The sequence below is a fragment of the Clytia hemisphaerica genome, unplaced genomic scaffold (genome assembly GCF_902728285.1).
Source record: "Clytia hemisphaerica strain Z4C2 unplaced genomic scaffold, Clytia hemisphaerica genome assembly, whole genome shotgun sequence".
NCBI classification, from domain to species: domain Eukaryota; kingdom Metazoa; phylum Cnidaria; class Hydrozoa; order Leptothecata; family Clytiidae; genus Clytia; species Clytia hemisphaerica.
In genome coordinates, this window is record NW_027104101.1 from 1,409,600 (window position 1) to 1,426,989 (window position 17,390).

Genomic DNA, 17,390 nt, shown 5'->3' on the forward strand with positions numbered 1-17,390 from the left:
CAGCATACTGTATTCCATACATGAATGAAACTACCTTAAAGGAAGAAATTTAGATTTATAGGTCATTTGCCAAAATTAATTCTCGACAAATTTAGTTTTCTTTCACATTAGAATCAATTTTGCCTAAAAACCCTTTTTTTTTTAGCTAAAAAATTCAACAACTAACGTGTCATTCGCCAAAATTAATTGTTGCCAAATTTAGAAATTTTATTAAATCGCCAAAATAAATTCCGCCAAATTACACCAAAATTGGCGAATGGGCCCATTCGCCAAAATTTCTTTCCGCCAAAATTTCTTCTCTTAAGGTAATTTCAAAAGAAATTGGTTTTCAGAAACTTAAGTAAGACGTTGTTAAATCAAAATTGTCATTTTGAAAATTTCCAAATTTTCAGTTTGGACTTTGCATCATCGAAAATCTTGAAATATTTTATAAAAATCATAACTTTTACACCCATCAGGTCGTAAATTTAAGGGAAAACACAAATATATACTACACTTACGTTTGGGGGCCACAAACCTGCGTTTTTACAACCAAAGGTATACTGTAAAAAGTTTTATAAAGCAAATTTATGCCCAAAACCCTCGAAATCACATTTTCAAACTATGGTCAAAATTTTGTATTCATACCTTAAAGAGATCTCGAGAAATCGCTAAAATTGCAAACCTACATTTGGGGGCCATTAGAAAAAGCTACCTATCTTTAAGCTATTGAAAAACATTTTTGAAATTGAAAATTTTGAAAAAGAACTTTCGGGAAATAAAGCAGAGACGTTAAAGTTTTGCATGCAAGAAAAATTTTTGTTAAACCTCTTTTCCTTTAGATTTAAGAGAAATTTTAAATTTGATCAACATTTTGGGGGCCATATACTGTATGACCTTTTCAAGAGCTTTAACTCATCTTCAGGTTATTATAGTATTTCAAATTTGAGTACGGAACACTCTATCGAGTATAAGGTTCATGGGCAGGTGGTGTCTTTTTAGAGATCGAAACAAGTGAAGTAGATAAATTCCATAATTAAATGTTGCTTTTTTAAGCAAGACGTAGTCTAGCAAGCTAGACGACTAATTAAGACATATTAGAAATAAAGCAAAAAAGTAAATTTTAGTCGTCTAGAAACCTTTGTGCACTAACTCTAAAGTCTCAATATCGCAATTAAAATTTTTTCCCGCTCAAAAAAAATTCTTTAAAATGAAATGTGTGTGGATTTGTGTGTTAAAAATGTTTCATTTGAGTTGATTTTATTTTGAGAGTTTGTTGTTGCTTAATAAATTGTTTTCTCGCTACGCAAGTTTCTGCGTAGCTAGGCCCGGTATCTATAAGGCTGGAACACCGGATTCTTCCAGTCGTTTATACAAACTAAATCCCGTATCATTATTTGTGTTTATTATTAGTATTACATGCATTATAAACGACTCCAGTCTAAGCAAGACGCAATTTTTAAGCAATTTCAGGGTTGATGTTGATTGACAGCCCGAACAATCGATGATTGACAGATAAACAGGAAATTCCCGTGAATAAAATCGCGATAAAATAACTTTTACTCAAAAGAAAATCACATTGCTTGAAAAGTGAAAGCTGCTTCCATTTTAGTTTTGAGATAATAGAAAAAATTAGATGCTCTGTATTTTTACCCTCACAAAATACAGACCCCTTGATTTTACACTCAGAAAAACCAAACGGCCTATATTTTTACTCTCAAAAAAATCAGACGCCATGTATTACACTCAGGAAAATCAGACAACTTGGATTTTTACAGTCAATAAAACCGAGTCTGCTAAATGACGCGCCTTACGCGCCCACGCGCCCTCATATTTTTGACGCGCCTTCGCACCTTACGCGCCCTACGCGCCTTCGCGCCCACGCGCCTGACGCGCCTTCAAAATTTGACGCGCCCTATGATTTCGACGCGCCCTATGATTTCGACGCGCCTTGAAAATTTGACGCGCCCTATGATTTCGACGCGCTTTGAAAATTAGACGCGCCCTATGATTTCGACGCGCCCTAGAATTTCGACGCGCCTTGAAAATTTGACGCGCCCTAAGATTTCGACACGCCCTAGGGTTTTGATGTGCCTTAAGTTTTCGACGGTTTTGACGGACGGAATAATGGGACCGGTCTAATCATACATGGTTGGTATATAAAAGAATGTCGGCGTTAGCAAAATGATCATTTCTTAAGAGATTAGCCTAAAGTCGACCCGTTCCATTTATTGGCTGTACACTTTATGTACGCTTTATCAGTCTATTTCATAGAATTTGTGCATGCTACATGTTATTTCTATTCAATTTACAGGTGAAAATGCACAAATTTGTCCCTTCACAGAAAACCCAACTTTTTGTAATCATCTTTGACTTGGGAATTTTTGAAACGTTTTCCATTGTCGCTGTCTTTGTTAAATGTACATCTCAATTTGGAAAAGAGTGATTTAAAATAATAATTTGATTACTGCAGTGACGTAGAAAAAAATCATGTACTGAAAACACGAATTATGGCTTGGTAATAAAATACTCGGGAAAAAGATTTGTATTCTCAATCGCTCATAGAACGATTATGAGATATGAGACATGGAGAAAACACTGATTTTCAAATCAATCAAAAGATTTTTTACCATAAGGCAAAAGTGAAGTATTAAAAATACAGTAAAAACTTTTTAAAAAACTTTAAAACAATAAAAACTTCTAGAAAAAAAAACGATACAACAAAAACACTGCAAAATACTTCTACTTGCATATAGGTAAGAAGCTTTTTACACCAAACAAATTTTTCACAAAACAGGCATGGTTAGCTAAACCTAAACATTTTTAGGCTCATTAAAAAAGTATCAAAAGTGTTTCATTTCACTACTTAGGTAGTGTCAAATTATCAGGGCGCATCAAATTATCAGGGTGCGTCGATTTTTTAGGGCGCGTCGATATTTTAGTGCGCGTCAAATTTTTAGGGCGCGTCAAATTATCTGGGCGTGTCAAATTATCTGGGCGCGTCAAATTTTTAGGGCGCGTCAAATTATCAGGGCGCGTCGATATTTTAAGGCGCGTCAAATTTTTAGGGCGCGTCAAATTACCAGGGCGCGTAGGCGCGTGGGCACGTAACATTTTAGGGCGCGTGGGCGCGTAAGGCGCGAAGGTGCGTTAAAAATATGAGGGCGCGTGGGCGCGTAAGGCGCGTCATTTAGCAGACTCTAATAAAACCGGACCTCCCTGGATTTTTATTTTCAGAGGAAAACCGGACCCCTGGATTCTTTTTCTCTACAGCATATGGTTAACCCCCTGGATTTACACCTTCTCAACATAGGAGATTTCTCTGTGGAAAGCCCAATATAATAATTACATAATGATTAAAGGGACATAACAGTACTTGCGAAATTTGTAAACAAACTGTATGCAGCGGATACAAAATCCAAACAAATGTCACATGTCAAAATAAAAAATCATACCAAATATGGCTAATTTTGATTTTTCAATTATTTTACAAGTTTGTTTTGGAAACGTGATTTTAATTATTCTCTTTAATGACATGTGGTTCGCGCAATGTTTACATTTTACTACTTTAATGTCCCTTTAAGTGTAGTAGTTGCCATCATTAAAACTTTTAAACGTTTCGCTTCTCTTAAATCATAGTATAAGAAAGCCGCGGCTGGAATAGCGCACCGCGCTGAATCTAAAAATAGATTTTATTTTTGACATAATCATTACTCTCGATGTGTTTGTACGAGTTCCAATCCCATCAACCTTTGCGCTAATCTCTTTTGCACGTTAATTGCATCGTTTGACAAAAGATATATAACAGCTTGCACGTATCTTTAATTGAGCCGCGTTGAATTGTGGGATTGCAACTCGTACAAATGTCAAAAAAAGTGAAAAGTAATAATTATGACGTATGCATTGCGGAGCGCTATGATAACATCTGAATTTCTGTTGTTTTATCTCTGTCGTATTTGATGACTATTTAATGATCAAGAAATCAGTAATGTAGCATCTTTGGCTGCATTTAGACCAGCCTGGCATTTGTAATTGCTTGCAGTATTCTTTTGAATTCTATTGTTCCGCGCAATTGTTCGGTTTGTCAAATGCCTAATGATGCCAGCGTGTTGGCATTTCGTTGGCATTTGAAATACCATTTTGAGCAAAGGAATCCCCTTTTCTGGCATTTCGAATCAAACAAAGGAACCAAAACAGAGAGAAAAAGTGAAATTTTTAATTTTACAAAGTATTTGACGTTTTTTATTCAGTTCTTTCCATAGATTGTAAAATTTGCAAGATTTGCCATAGCCTAGCCCTACGGCAAAAAGTTTCAGTCTTAATGACTGCAGTTTTTGAAAAATTCCATGTTTTTCATTGTTTGATCTGTCAAAGTTGAACTTGAGGGAATTACCTTTTCAGTAATGACTCTAAAAGACGATTCCTTAAATGCCATAACAGAAAATACAATGGAAAAGCTATTAAAATCGAATCCCTCATGAGCAAATGCCAAATTACAAATGCCAGTTGGTCTAAACGCAGCCTTTAATGGTAAACTTTATTGCTTTGTCGTTAATACTTACTTGTCAGTGCGTTTTAAACATTAACGATATGCCCTTGATAATGCACTTGCATTATAAAATCATTGTAAAGGAGAGATCAACAATAAGAAACTTAAACAAGCACAAAATGACAGGGCTGAAAGAACTCAAAAATTAATAAAGTGCCTCGAATGCCTTCACAATATTTCAGTGAAATATTTTTAGAAATCAATAAAAAAGTACATCAAGATACTACTGTGAAAATTTCAAGCCAGCACCTTCAAAATTTATCATTCAAACTGACAGGAAAGTTGTCATCTTGAATATGGTTCTTATAATTTCAATTTTGGCAAAAACCATTGCTTCCACAAAATACCCCTAAAATATGTCCAAAATTAGTTCAAGTGTTCTATTGGGTACAGATTCAAAGATATTCAGCAATAAAAAAGCTTTTTGTAAAGGAGAATAAGGGAAAAATTTCAAAAACTATCTACCAATAATAAACTGAGCATCTTGATGTTCTTATAAAGCTCGGAGACAGAGATGGAACAGCGATTAACTCAAAAGACAACGCGGTACATATTCCAGCCGCGGCTTTCTTATACACGTTTTTTTTTATAAGAACAAACTATATAAGAACATAAGGCTTCGAGGCTCAAAAATTTAAGAACATTCTAAGAACATACTAAGGCTTTGGAGACTTAAAAACATGCAATTTCTTAAGAAATTACATCAAAATGCTCAAAAAATGCTGAAAATAAGAACATTTTAAGAACATTTTTAGGCTTCAAATCCAAAAAACTAAGAACATCCGAAGGCTTCGAAAATTTTTGACGTTCTTATAAAAAAAAACGTGTACTATGCTTAAATTTAAATCTCCAAAACGTTTCTCTCAAGCTAATAAATTTCAAAAACTCCACTCAAATTTCAGAGAAGAGCCACACCTTATACACCCCATCCACAACCTTAGAGTTCTTTCGAATCTTGCCTTGACTGGCCGTTTAAACCACCTGAGCTGCGACCGGGGCGTTATCGAGAAAAAAAATTCTCAAACCGCGATAAAATACACAAACACAAACTCTCATCAAAGATCTTATGAATACAATTTATGATCACAAATGAAGTAATTATGATCAGAAATCAAGTAATTATGTTCAGAAATCAAGTCATTATGTTCAGAAATCAAGTAATTAAAGGAATTAAAGGGATTGATGAAAGGAACGAGAAAAAAAACTAAATAATACTGGTATGTTCGGAGATCTGGTATAATGGTATCTTTTATGTTTACTTTGATGACGGAGTACACTCTTTTCTTTTATAAGAACCAGTAAAATTTTTCTGAGGCTCGGCTGTTCTTATTTTTTTGACACTTTGAGCTATAAATTGTTTCTTATCATGTTCCTATTTTTATAGGGTGTAAATGAGTTATTTTATGCTTTTTACCCAATTTTTGATAATTTGACCCCTAAAACTGCTTGAAATTGAGTAATTTTAGGCTCGACATTGTTCTTATGAAATTCTTCTTATAAAAGAAAAAGAGTGTAATAATAGAGCGAGGGGGTATTGATAATGAGTATACACGCTTCGCTGGCCAAAATGTTAAGAACAAGTTAAGAATATTTTAAGGCTTTAGATTCAAAAACACCCTATTTCTTATGAAAATGGTCAGAAATATTCACAAAATAAGTAACAATGGTCAAATTAAGAACATGTTAAGAATATTTTTAGGTTTAAAATTCAAAAAGTTTGTTACTCTTATAAAAAAACGTGTAACATATTATCCTCTAAAAATAAGATTTATTAACCCGAAGTGATGTAATATTCAACGAAGCGAAGCCGTTTCACATAAAACACTCCCATAATCGAACGGTCGAAGGTTTTTATTTTTCAATAATTTTCTTAATTACTTGAGTCATAAAATTTGTTCATGAAATTGACAATATATTTATTTTAATGAATTTCTTTGATATAACAACAAAAGCGACAAAGAAATCAAACTTTGAAAGCAAAATTTGAAAAGAAATTCTACCGTGGTATAATAGCCATGGTATATCCATAGAGGTATAAAGAAAGACAGGAGATGAATTTGTCGGTAATTGATCGTTAAAGTCTTTTGATTTCTTTTATGTAATAAATCAAAAGAAATTCTAGGCTCGCCCGATGAAATACGACTTTTTAGTAGAACTCAAGTTTGCTCTGAACATTCTTACTATCAGCATCGAAGATTTCTAGCCTTCTAATATACGAAAATAAAATGAATTTTAGCTCCACGAAATAAGTTTGCGTTCAATTTTGTCATCCATTAAATTTTGTTTTGAAAAGATATTTTCTCAAGCCAGAAAATGAAAAGTTCTTTATAAGCACACACAATTTCAGACCCAATTTGTAGACAAAAAGTCGCTGGAGAATTTTGGAGGAAAATATTAAGCAATAGAGTTCACCTTGAAGAAAATTTTGATTGAAAAATCTTGTCATTTGATCAAGGATTGCAAAGTTTACAGGCCCTTTTTTAGTCCAAATATTTTCTTACGCCGATGTCAGAAACAATGAATCTCGTCTCATCTTATTTCCGACACTTGAGTTAACCAATAAGATTTCACCTATCAACAAAAGAGCTCATTAAAAATGCACGATATATGAGATTATGAGCATGCATACCTCGTAATTTTTTTAATCGTAGGGCGAGCATGGTTACAATAGCATACTTCTCCTGTTTCTTTATACCTCCATGGTATATCAGGAATTATTCCATGGCTGTTTTTGCCTACAGGTACACTAGATATAGCTTACACTAACTGCCACCTTTGAAACAATATGTTTAAATATTATTACTATTATTTATTTATTTATTTACTTATTTTTATCCTTTTATTTCTAGACGAAGGAACCTTTTATTTTAGGGAAGTCGATTTTATGATGAAAAAAAAGTTCTGTAATGGGAGATTAACTTTCTTTAAAAATGGCAATTACAAGACAATAATTCGGCGTGCATGGGGAATAAAATATAAGCATACATTTGGTTACATGAAGAAATAAATGTGAAGATTTTCTTTTTTTCTAAAAATACCAATGTAAAGAATCTATCTAAATAAATAAAAATGATGGGTTAGTTTTAAAAATGACAATATAAACACAATATCCATCCAAATAAAAATGATGGGCTAAGCGGTTTTTCTATATGCAATAAATCTAAATAAGTACAAATCACAACAATGACTCCTTTATAACTGCTTTAAACTGCATCCCATTAAACGAACCCTCCCCAATTTATTGCTGGTTATCTTGTAAAATATATATAGGGATAAGTATCAGGAATCTTAGTGCAGAAATGGGAATCTTATACAAAACAACGGTACCACTGGAGTTTTTAATGATTCAAAATGAAAATCCTGATTAGCAAAAGGTATATCAAGATCGGTGAAGTTCGATATTGAAGATTGATTTATTACCTTGTTGCCCATTTCTGACGGCTTATTAGCAGACGCCCACGCTAAAAAGCTTAAGAGCCATTTTTTTTTTAATCTTCAGAATAAAGAAAGTGTGATACCTCACCCTCCTAATGATTGTAAGGGATCGTTTAGGCTAGAGCTGTTGCGCTAGCAATTTTAACTGGAACCATTTGAGCTACAAAAACATTGATTGAACTTGATCGAACTACGATATAAGTAATCAAACTTTAATCAAACTGAAGATTTTCCGGAAAGTTCGATTACTGTTCGATCAGGTTCAGTAATTAAACACCTAACCGTTCGATTTCGGTCGATGAAATTTGATGGTTCGATAACGAAAATTGGTTTGATAGGGTTAGGTTGACATCGCCTGGGCTGGCATCGGGGAGGAAAAGCTGGAACTTTTTCTCAACCAAACTCTTTGAAAACGAACACCAATCAAACTTCATCAGATAAAAAACTGACTATTTGTCACAACTGGTTAACATTTAACACATAACTATCTGGTGAAAAAAGGAAAAAAAGATCATACCTGTGCTGTTTGTAGTTTTAGTGAAGAAGAGGGCTATGTGTTGATGTTTGCTGTTAGTGCTGTTATTGATATTGATTGTGGAAAATCAACTCTTTTTGTACTACTTACTGAGCATCATCAATTTATTGGTGCATTCACTAACTACACAAACATAAAATACTTAGTAGTAAACGAATAATAAACCTCTTCAAATACTCTACAAAAGACCAGAAAACATGATAAAGATTTATACAGCAGCAGCCAAGCCAAGCTTCAAAAGAAAAGCATGTGCAATCAACCAATCAAGCAGCCATTAAAAAGTTCTCACGATGAATGTTTACAAAGGCTTGGTTACACTTCTTACACTAACGTATTTTAATTATTGAGGAAAGTGCTGTTTTTTATCTTTGTGAGTGAGTCCACCTTTAGAATATTGGCCGTAGTACACCGGCAGCCAAACACCCACGCCATAATTTGCGCCCCAAAAGTATTGCCCGGATAAACTACGGAATGTAAAACATACGGAAACTGAAAGACGACAAAAAAAAACAGCGAAAAAATTTAACCCGCCTCTCACTCATCGATGGACTCACTCACAAAGATAAAAAACAGCGCTTTTCTTAATAATTAATATACGTTTATGGCGCGCCAAAAGGCTTTTTAATACCAACTTTTTTTTTTGATACCAACTTTTTTTTTTACCAACTTTTTTTTTGATATCGATGTTTGGTACAATACCAAATTTTGCCTCGATGTTTAATTGTTCAAGTGTAGAAGGGCCCTTAAATTTCGGGCGGGCGAATCCTGATAACTGGAATAAGTTAAGGCAAGACACGGGAGAAGATAGACTAGGTATTAGTCGGTTTTTATCAAATATAGCTAGGAAGATAACCACGGATCGAAAATCGTTAAATTTTCTTCCTTCGTCCGTACTCTCCTCCCATGCCACCCCTTTAAATAAATCTCGGGAATTTCTCAATCTTCTTTTAAAAATTTACAGGCTAGTTTACTTATACTAGTCTAGGGAGAAGAGAGTAGCGTGACAGGAAGAAATAAGTTCAATAATGAATGGAACTAAAACAAATACAGCATTTCTTTGGTAATCGGGATGGGCGACTACTCGAATATGACGGAAGGGAATACCTTATAGGCAGGAGAACTAGGAAGAAAGAAGGAACAACGCTCGATTTGAAAGCAGTGAGCGTGCATTTTTGCGCATGTGCGCATTATTGAAGCCCCATCTACATCACACAAAAGAAAATAGGAGTAAACGAGACAATAATGTTGATGTTATAAAACAAGGTTAGTATTACGTCGCTATTACGCCAGTACTACGTCGGTATTACGTCAATATAATGTCGGTATTATCAAAATAAATTGGCATTGTAAAAAAAGTTGGTATCAAAAATAAAAAAAGTTGGTATCAAAAAAAAAAGTTGGTATAAAGAAAAAGTTGGTATCAAAAAATAAAGTTGATATTAAAAAAAAAAAGTTGGTATCAAAAAAATAAAGTTGGTATCAAAAAAAAAGTTGATATCAAAAAAAAAAAAGTTGGTATCAAAAAAAAAAGTTGGTATCAAAAAAAAAAAGTTGGTATTAAAAAGCCTTTTGGCGCGCCATATACGTTAGTGTAAAAAGTGTAACCAAGCCTTTGTAAACATTCATCGTGAGAACTTTTTAATGACTGCTTGATTGCACATGCTTTTGAAACTTGCTGCTACTGTATAAATTTTTATCGTGTTTTCTGGTCTTTTGTAGAGTATTTAAAGAGGTTTATTATTCGTTTACTACTAAGTTGCAAACAGCAACACATAGCCCTCTTCTTCACTAAAACTACAAACAGCACAGGTATGATCTTTTTTTCCCTTTTTTTCACCAGATAGTTATGTGTTAAATGTTAACCAGTTGTGACAAACAGTCAGTTTTAGCAAGTATTTCCACGTATTTCCTAGAAATCATGTCAATTGAAATTCAGCAATAATTTTTTTGTAATCGAACTGTCGAACTATCCAAAAAAATCAAACGATAGCTGTTAGATTACCATGCCTGATTTGGTAAGAAATTTTTTTGATTAGTTTGATTATATAAGTTTGATGACGACAGTTTTTTATCTGATGAAGTTTGATTGGTGTTCAATGAGTTTGGTTTAAGAAAAAGTTCCAGCTTTTCCTACCCGATGCCAGCCCAGGCGATGTCAACCGAACCCTATCAAACCAATTTTCGTTATCGAACCATCAAATTTCATCGAACAAAATCAAACGGTTAGGTGTTTTTTGATTACCGAACCTGATCGAACAGTTATCGGACTTTACCAGAAAATGTTTTTGTAGTTCAAATGGTTCCAGTTATTGCTAGCGCAACAGCTCTAGGCTGAAGGATCCCTTACAATCATTGGATTAGGAGGGTGAGGTATCACACTTTCTTTATTCTGAAGATTTAAAAAAAATGGCTCTTCAGCTTTTTAGGGTGGGCGTCTCGTCTGCTAATAAGTCATCAGAAATGGGCAACAAGGTAATAAATCAAGCTTCAATATCAAACTTCACCGATCTTGATACACCTTTTGCTAGTCAGGATTTTCATTTTGAATCATTAAAAACTCCAGTGGTACCGTTGTTTTGTATAAGATTCCCATTTCCGCACTAAGATTTTTGATACTTTTCTGGAATCTTTCCCCTATATATTTCACAAGATAACCAGCAATAAATTGGGAAGAGTTCGTTTAATGGAATGCAGTTTGAAGGAGTCATTATTGTGATTTGTACTTATTTAGATTTATTGCATATAGAAAAACCCCTTAGCCCATCATTTTTATTTGGATGGATTGTTTATATTGTCATTTTTAAAACTAACCTATCATTTTTATTTATTTAGATAGATTCTTTACATTGTTATTTCTAGAAAAAAAGAAAATCTTCACATTTATCAGCATTTATTTCTTCATGTAACCAAACGTATGCTTATATTTTATTCCCCATGTATGCCGAATTATTTTCTTATAATTGCTACTTTTAAAGAAAGTTAATCTCCCATTACAGAACTTTTTTTTCGTCATAAAGTCGACTTCCCTAAAATAAAAAAAGGGGTTCTTCCAAAAAAATAATAGTAATAATATTTATACATATTATTTGAAAGGTGGCAGTTAGTGTAAGCTATATCTAGTTATAATAAAGCATAGTTTGAGAAAAAAACTGAATACTTACCTGTCTGTGTAACCCGGGGGGGGGGTACTTAGGCAAAAATGGGTGCTGGGTATGTGCGTGCCTTAAGGGGGTTTTTCACCCTCCCAAAGTCTCTCTAAGGGTTACCAAAACAACAAAAGTCAAAATCAGTCTCTCTAAGGGTCGGTTTTTTCACAAACTCGGGTCAAAGAAAAGTGAAAAGTCAAAAAAGTGAGAACATTTTTAAAAAAAGTGAGAAAATTTTTCAAAAATTAGAGAAATTTTTCGAAAATTGGAGAAATTCTTTTAAAAATCGAATTTCTTTGGCCCATTATAGAAATTTTTTGTGAAAAAGTCTCTCTAAGGGTTGGGTTTTTCTACACTGAGTCTCTCTAAGGGTCACCTTTTCACCAAAATTCAGTCTCTCAAAGGGTAAGGGTCCAGAGGTCTGGCACGCACATACCCGACACCCATCAATCCTAGTACCCCCCCCGGGCTGTGTAACCTTTAAGCTTACTTGATTGCTTACTTACTTTGGTGCTTACTATTAAAATTTTTACCTACTTATTTACTTCATAAACATTAAGTATCAAAGAAAAAAATTTGAATGATTTCGGTAACTTGTCAAGTTGCTCAATGAGTGGGCCTTGCGAAAAAATTTGAAAGTTAATCGGTAACGGTTTGTTGCAGCAGCAATTTGATATTGGTATCGGTATGAAGTCTTGTAAGGAAAACTAAATGTAAAATTTCTCTAGAAACTTCCCATATATTACAAATACGAAAAACTTCAAATGATAAATAAATAAAATCCAAACCCAAAAGTATCAACGCAATCGTAAGTATAAGTTATATCTATAAAAGTTATATAATTGTAATATGCACAGTTTGAGAAAAAAGTATAGCATAATCTCATTATATCGTGCATTTTTAATAAGCTCTTTTGTCAATTGGTGAAATCTTGTTGGCTTATTTCAGTTTTAAAGTGTATTAATAGAACGAACGTAATGTTTTCTACAGAAATACCCCGGACAAATAAAACTAAACAAAAGATGTATAAAAGTTGCCACTCTTGGCAAAAACCGGAGTCTTTCCGTAAAAAACATTACGTCATGAATATCATGAATAGAACATTTTGCACACGTTTTTTGCTGATTTTAATCTCCTTTTACTTTAAAGAGTAATTCTCTAAAGAACATTTAAGCCTGTCAATAGGGGGCCTGGAATTCCTGAGTTATTTTTTTTCATGTCATTTTTTCCCAAATTATGTTTTTCCGAGTTATTTTGCATGTGACGTCATAATTTCAGATTTGTGACATCATCATGACGTCATCACGAATATTATAATGCGAGTTTTTTTAGAGCTTTAACTTTTCGAGTATTATTTGGTGTTTTTTAACTCGTTTTTTTTTCGTGCCTTTTACTTTTCGAGTTATTTGATAAATTTGAACTCGTTTTTTTTTGTGCCTTAAAGTTTTCGAGTTTTTTATGTTATATCTTTTATATAATAGAGTTATAATATGAAAAATTACGCTTTGTTTGGGTTTGTTACCTGATATTAGTGTTAGATATATCAACAAATAACTCGAAAAGTTAACTCGGAAAATAATAACTCGGGAAAAAATAACTCGGGAATTCCAGGCCCCGTAAATAGGGAAAAAGATAAGATAAAAGTTTGTATGATATCCCCACCTACTAAGAAGATCTTTATCTCATAATAGATCACCCATTTTGTGAATACCACGCTCTACTCTGAAGGAATAAGGCGAGTGTGACAATCTGACCTTGTTGTTCAGCCAATATAATCACTCAAAAGCTCATATAATACTCATCCAAATCTGGATGAAAAATATCAAAGCGGTGTGCAAACCTGGACAGATTCTCTTACGGAACCATGACCTTCATTAGCCTAATTAAACTTACCCGTATTCACAAGGCTTAGATACCCGGCTTACTGCAATAAAACATTGTCGTCGCTTTAAATTTTTTAATGTTTAAGGATTTTGAAATTTGCCTTGAAATACTGGAATATAATAGTTTTTCAGCCACAACTTACCAATGAAAAACGCCACATTTCGGCCCTTTATAAACCAGCAATTATTATTATTGGCTTTATTCTTTGACGAGTATTACCCTATTTCATAGGATTCTTGTTTTAGTATACGACATTTTCTAAGTCACCGTAGTAATCATGGTTAAGCACTCTTCTGCATCCTCCCTTTTAACTTGAATTGAAAATAGCATGTAACAGATGGACAAATTATAATCAGGGTTAGGCTGCACGCGTCCCCTCTGATATGTTTTGATATGTTGACGTCTGAAGACTTCAAAATTTTGGATGTTCTGATAAAAATAGCCAGAGTGTTAGACGTGATGAGTTTGTTTGCAACTAAGCTAATAGTATATACATCTTTTTTAAAGTCAAAACTATACTATCCGCTTAGAACCTTGGCTAACGGTAGATTCAATGTTCCTGGTTCGTCGGACCCTAACGATTTGTTGGTTCACCTGAATCCACATATTATAATATGCCATTCTTAATTATCGTTTAATTGTCGTTTTTTCTCTTTTTTCTCGTTTTTTTTGTCGTTACTTCTCAGGGGACATTGGGTCATTACTAGTCTGGAGATCCATACTCTCTATTCAAACTTACACCACATATGCAAAAATCCCATCAGAAACTACTCATTGAGAGTATGGTATTGTTGACCCAGTTTGAATTTGTTTACATTTGCTTTGAATTTCGTGCCAAAAAAGCCGTTGATAAGGTTGGCCAATCAGGTTTGCGCACTTCCAATCAAAACAATAGTATCGCGTGATTTCAACAATTGCTTGACAGCCAATAGAATTCTACGACCAGATTTGGCATCTACAAAAATACCCGGCTACTCTGTTATTTCTATATATTTTTTCGTTTTAACTAAATGCTATACTCTGAAATCACACGAACAGAGTAGACGGGTCTCCCAGCTAGGTCATTACCAGTTAGGGTCAGGGTTGGACTCGAGAGTCACAATTTAGGGCTGAATGTCCTCTTAGGAGCACTCGTACCCAGTGAGGGTAAACCTCGTTTTTCTTCGTTTATTCGTGGACTTTTAATGGTGATCTGAATTCGCAATACATGCACCAACGTGAAAAAAAACTTCTTGTGTCCCCAAGCCTTAATGATAATTGATTTTCCTCTTTTTTTAGAGTGCTTTTCCAAGTCCAATTTACTTCCACGCAGCAACGATGTGTAACAACGAATTATATGTTTTCGGTGGAACCGATACTCAGAAAAAACGCGTCAACAAGCTCCATGCTTGCCAAATGAATGTAAAATCATTAAAAAGACAATGCTGGACGTTTGTTGCTAAGCAACTCAAACGAAACAAGTGTCTTGATAAACAAACTTTATTAGATCTTGGGATTCCGAAATCTTTTAATTATTGGATAGATGATTTAAAGATGTTGGCTGGATAACAGACTTTGGTGGTTGTTTTCAAATAGAAATGTCGTTTTTAACGAGTTTTTGCTCTAGTCTCGACGCCCCTTATTTGCTCTAGTTTCGACGGTCGTCTTTTGGCCATGCCTATTCCAATTGTTAAAGTATGCAAAAATAAACAGAAAGTTTGGACTACATCAAAATTCCCATTTTTAGTATGCAAAAATAAAAAGTTTGGACTACATCAAAAGAAGGAGACGCGTTAATTTTAGACAACCAACTTTTTGCCAGCTTCATTTCACGATTGGAAAAAATAGGTAGGGCGAAAATTGCCGTCTAAACTAAAGCCTATCTTCTGTACACTTATATCACCTAGATAGTGGGTATTTACAGGTATTTTATCTGTTTTTTTTTATAATGGCGGAAAAAAGAAAAGATTTTCACTTTAAAGTCTTTTACAACTCTCCAGATGATAGTGGTCGGACTATGACAAGCATTACGAATTTAGGCCCATTTTAAATTATTTTATTTTTTAATATTTTAAATAAGCTATTTTCATTAACCTTTTAACGACAACGTCTTTTTATTTGTCCGCTCCTAAAATACCGCGGCCTTTTAAACTGAGTTTTTTTTAAATATCGAACCATTTTTCGAAGGTGATTGATATTTCGTCATCGGTCGTTAAAGGGTTAATTTTGTCACTTCACTTATGACTCATAGACTATGAAGATATCATTGAAAAATATAAAAACCTTATCTTTTAAAATAATGGTCAAAAATAATAAAATAAAAATTCGAAAAATTCATCACCAACTGTTTTATATTTCGTCACCTTTTTGCTGATGTTGGCTCTGATATTTTATTTGAAAAACATCATAGCTTTTTTTAATTACTTTTTCAATATAATTGTATCTGTAAAATTACTAATTTTTATCATGATCAGTATTCAATTTGTATATAAACCCTTTTTATAAGAATAATCGTATGTAATGGAAAATTCGATTCCTATATACTTCAGAATACCGTATTACTTCTCCTCCTACTCTTTGAGTTAAACATTGTTAATGTATGTTCATTTAAAACAAACAGAATCATACTAGACGGTTCCCGTCGTCGCAAAAGCCGGTTTAGCTTGCGCATCAAAAGCCCTTAGGATGATAAAGATAGCATTGTTGATGCTCTCTATCCCCGGGGGGGGGGGGCTACTAGGGTTGGTGAATTAGGGGTATGTGCGGACGGGACCTCCGAAAACCGACCCTTAGAGAGACCAAATTTTAGTGAAAAAGTGACCCTTAGAGAGACTTTTTCGAAAAATTTTCTCTGATTTTGAAAAATTTCCTACCCTTAGTGAAACTTTTTTGTAATTTTTTCTCTCAAAATCAAATTTTTTTTCTAAAAATCGGGATTTTTCCCACCCTTAGAGAGACTACTTTGAAATTTCCTGATTTTTGTAACCCTTAGAGAGACTTTGAAAGGTGAAAAACCCGACCCTTACCGTCCGCACATACCCAGCACCTATTTTTGCCTAAGTACCCCCCCCTCCCCCGGGTCTCTATCTTTATTTTAAGGGGAATTTGAATTAGTTTTCGGAGTACATCGAGTAATAGTTCTTGGGAGATTTCTCGTAAATACCTTTTTATACTTCAAATTGAATGTGAGAATATGACTTGAAATCTTCACAATAAAATTAGCTCAGTAAACAATAAACTGTCAATTATGAGAGTTTCTTCGGAAAGTTTGAAGGCAATTTCAATTTAATCGAAAACGGAACTTATTGATGAGTTGTAAAACGTCCAATTGAGAACGTCAAATGTATCATTAGTGTAAATGAATGGAAAAGATTTAAAAAATGTTGCTGTATATACGAATTTGAGGTCGACATGACGTGCCTTAAGGGCTCTGGACATTACACCAACTTAAATGACGATTTCTGCATTTTAAAAAGATTAATGTAGAACTTTTTTATATGTCCTGTTAAACCTACCTTTTTAGAATTTAAAAATCGAAAAATCTCGGTAAAAAATCAAACATTTTGGAATTTTGAAACAATAAAATGATTTCCCCAAGGAGATTAGGCTTTTTTCGTGAACAGTATATGAATAGCGTCATTTTGACGTTTTATTAATTACAATTTCGCATAGCGAAAGTATTACAATAGGCTTTCGCGGTGGCGGCGGCGGTGCGGAAAAAAAATTAGAAAACGAAAGTAATTGTAACTTGTAGAACATTCCCGAAGTCTAAAATATGGGCTCATTCGCTAAGATAAAATTTTATGATTCCAGTCCGCAAGTGCTAGGTGGAACCAAGCATTCGTAAACATTGCTCGATTTTTTAAATGGCGGATTTGATCAT

At 33.8% G+C, this 17,390-nt stretch overlaps 1 protein-coding gene across 1 annotated transcript in view; it reads left to right on the plus strand.

The window, feature by feature from the left end:
- Nucleotides 1-15,228, plus strand: part of LOC136813049 (kelch domain-containing protein 10-like) — a 128,030-nt gene extending 112,802 nt beyond the window's left edge. Inside the window, exon 6 of the mRNA XM_067069567.1 lies at nucleotides 14,807-15,228. Coding sequence (XP_066925668.1) covers nucleotides 14,807-15,076 — 270 coding nt within the window. The 3' untranslated portion in view covers nucleotides 15,077-15,228. The remainder of the gene's footprint in view (nucleotides 1-14,806) is intronic.
- Nucleotides 15,229-17,390: the final 2,162 nt, after the last annotated feature.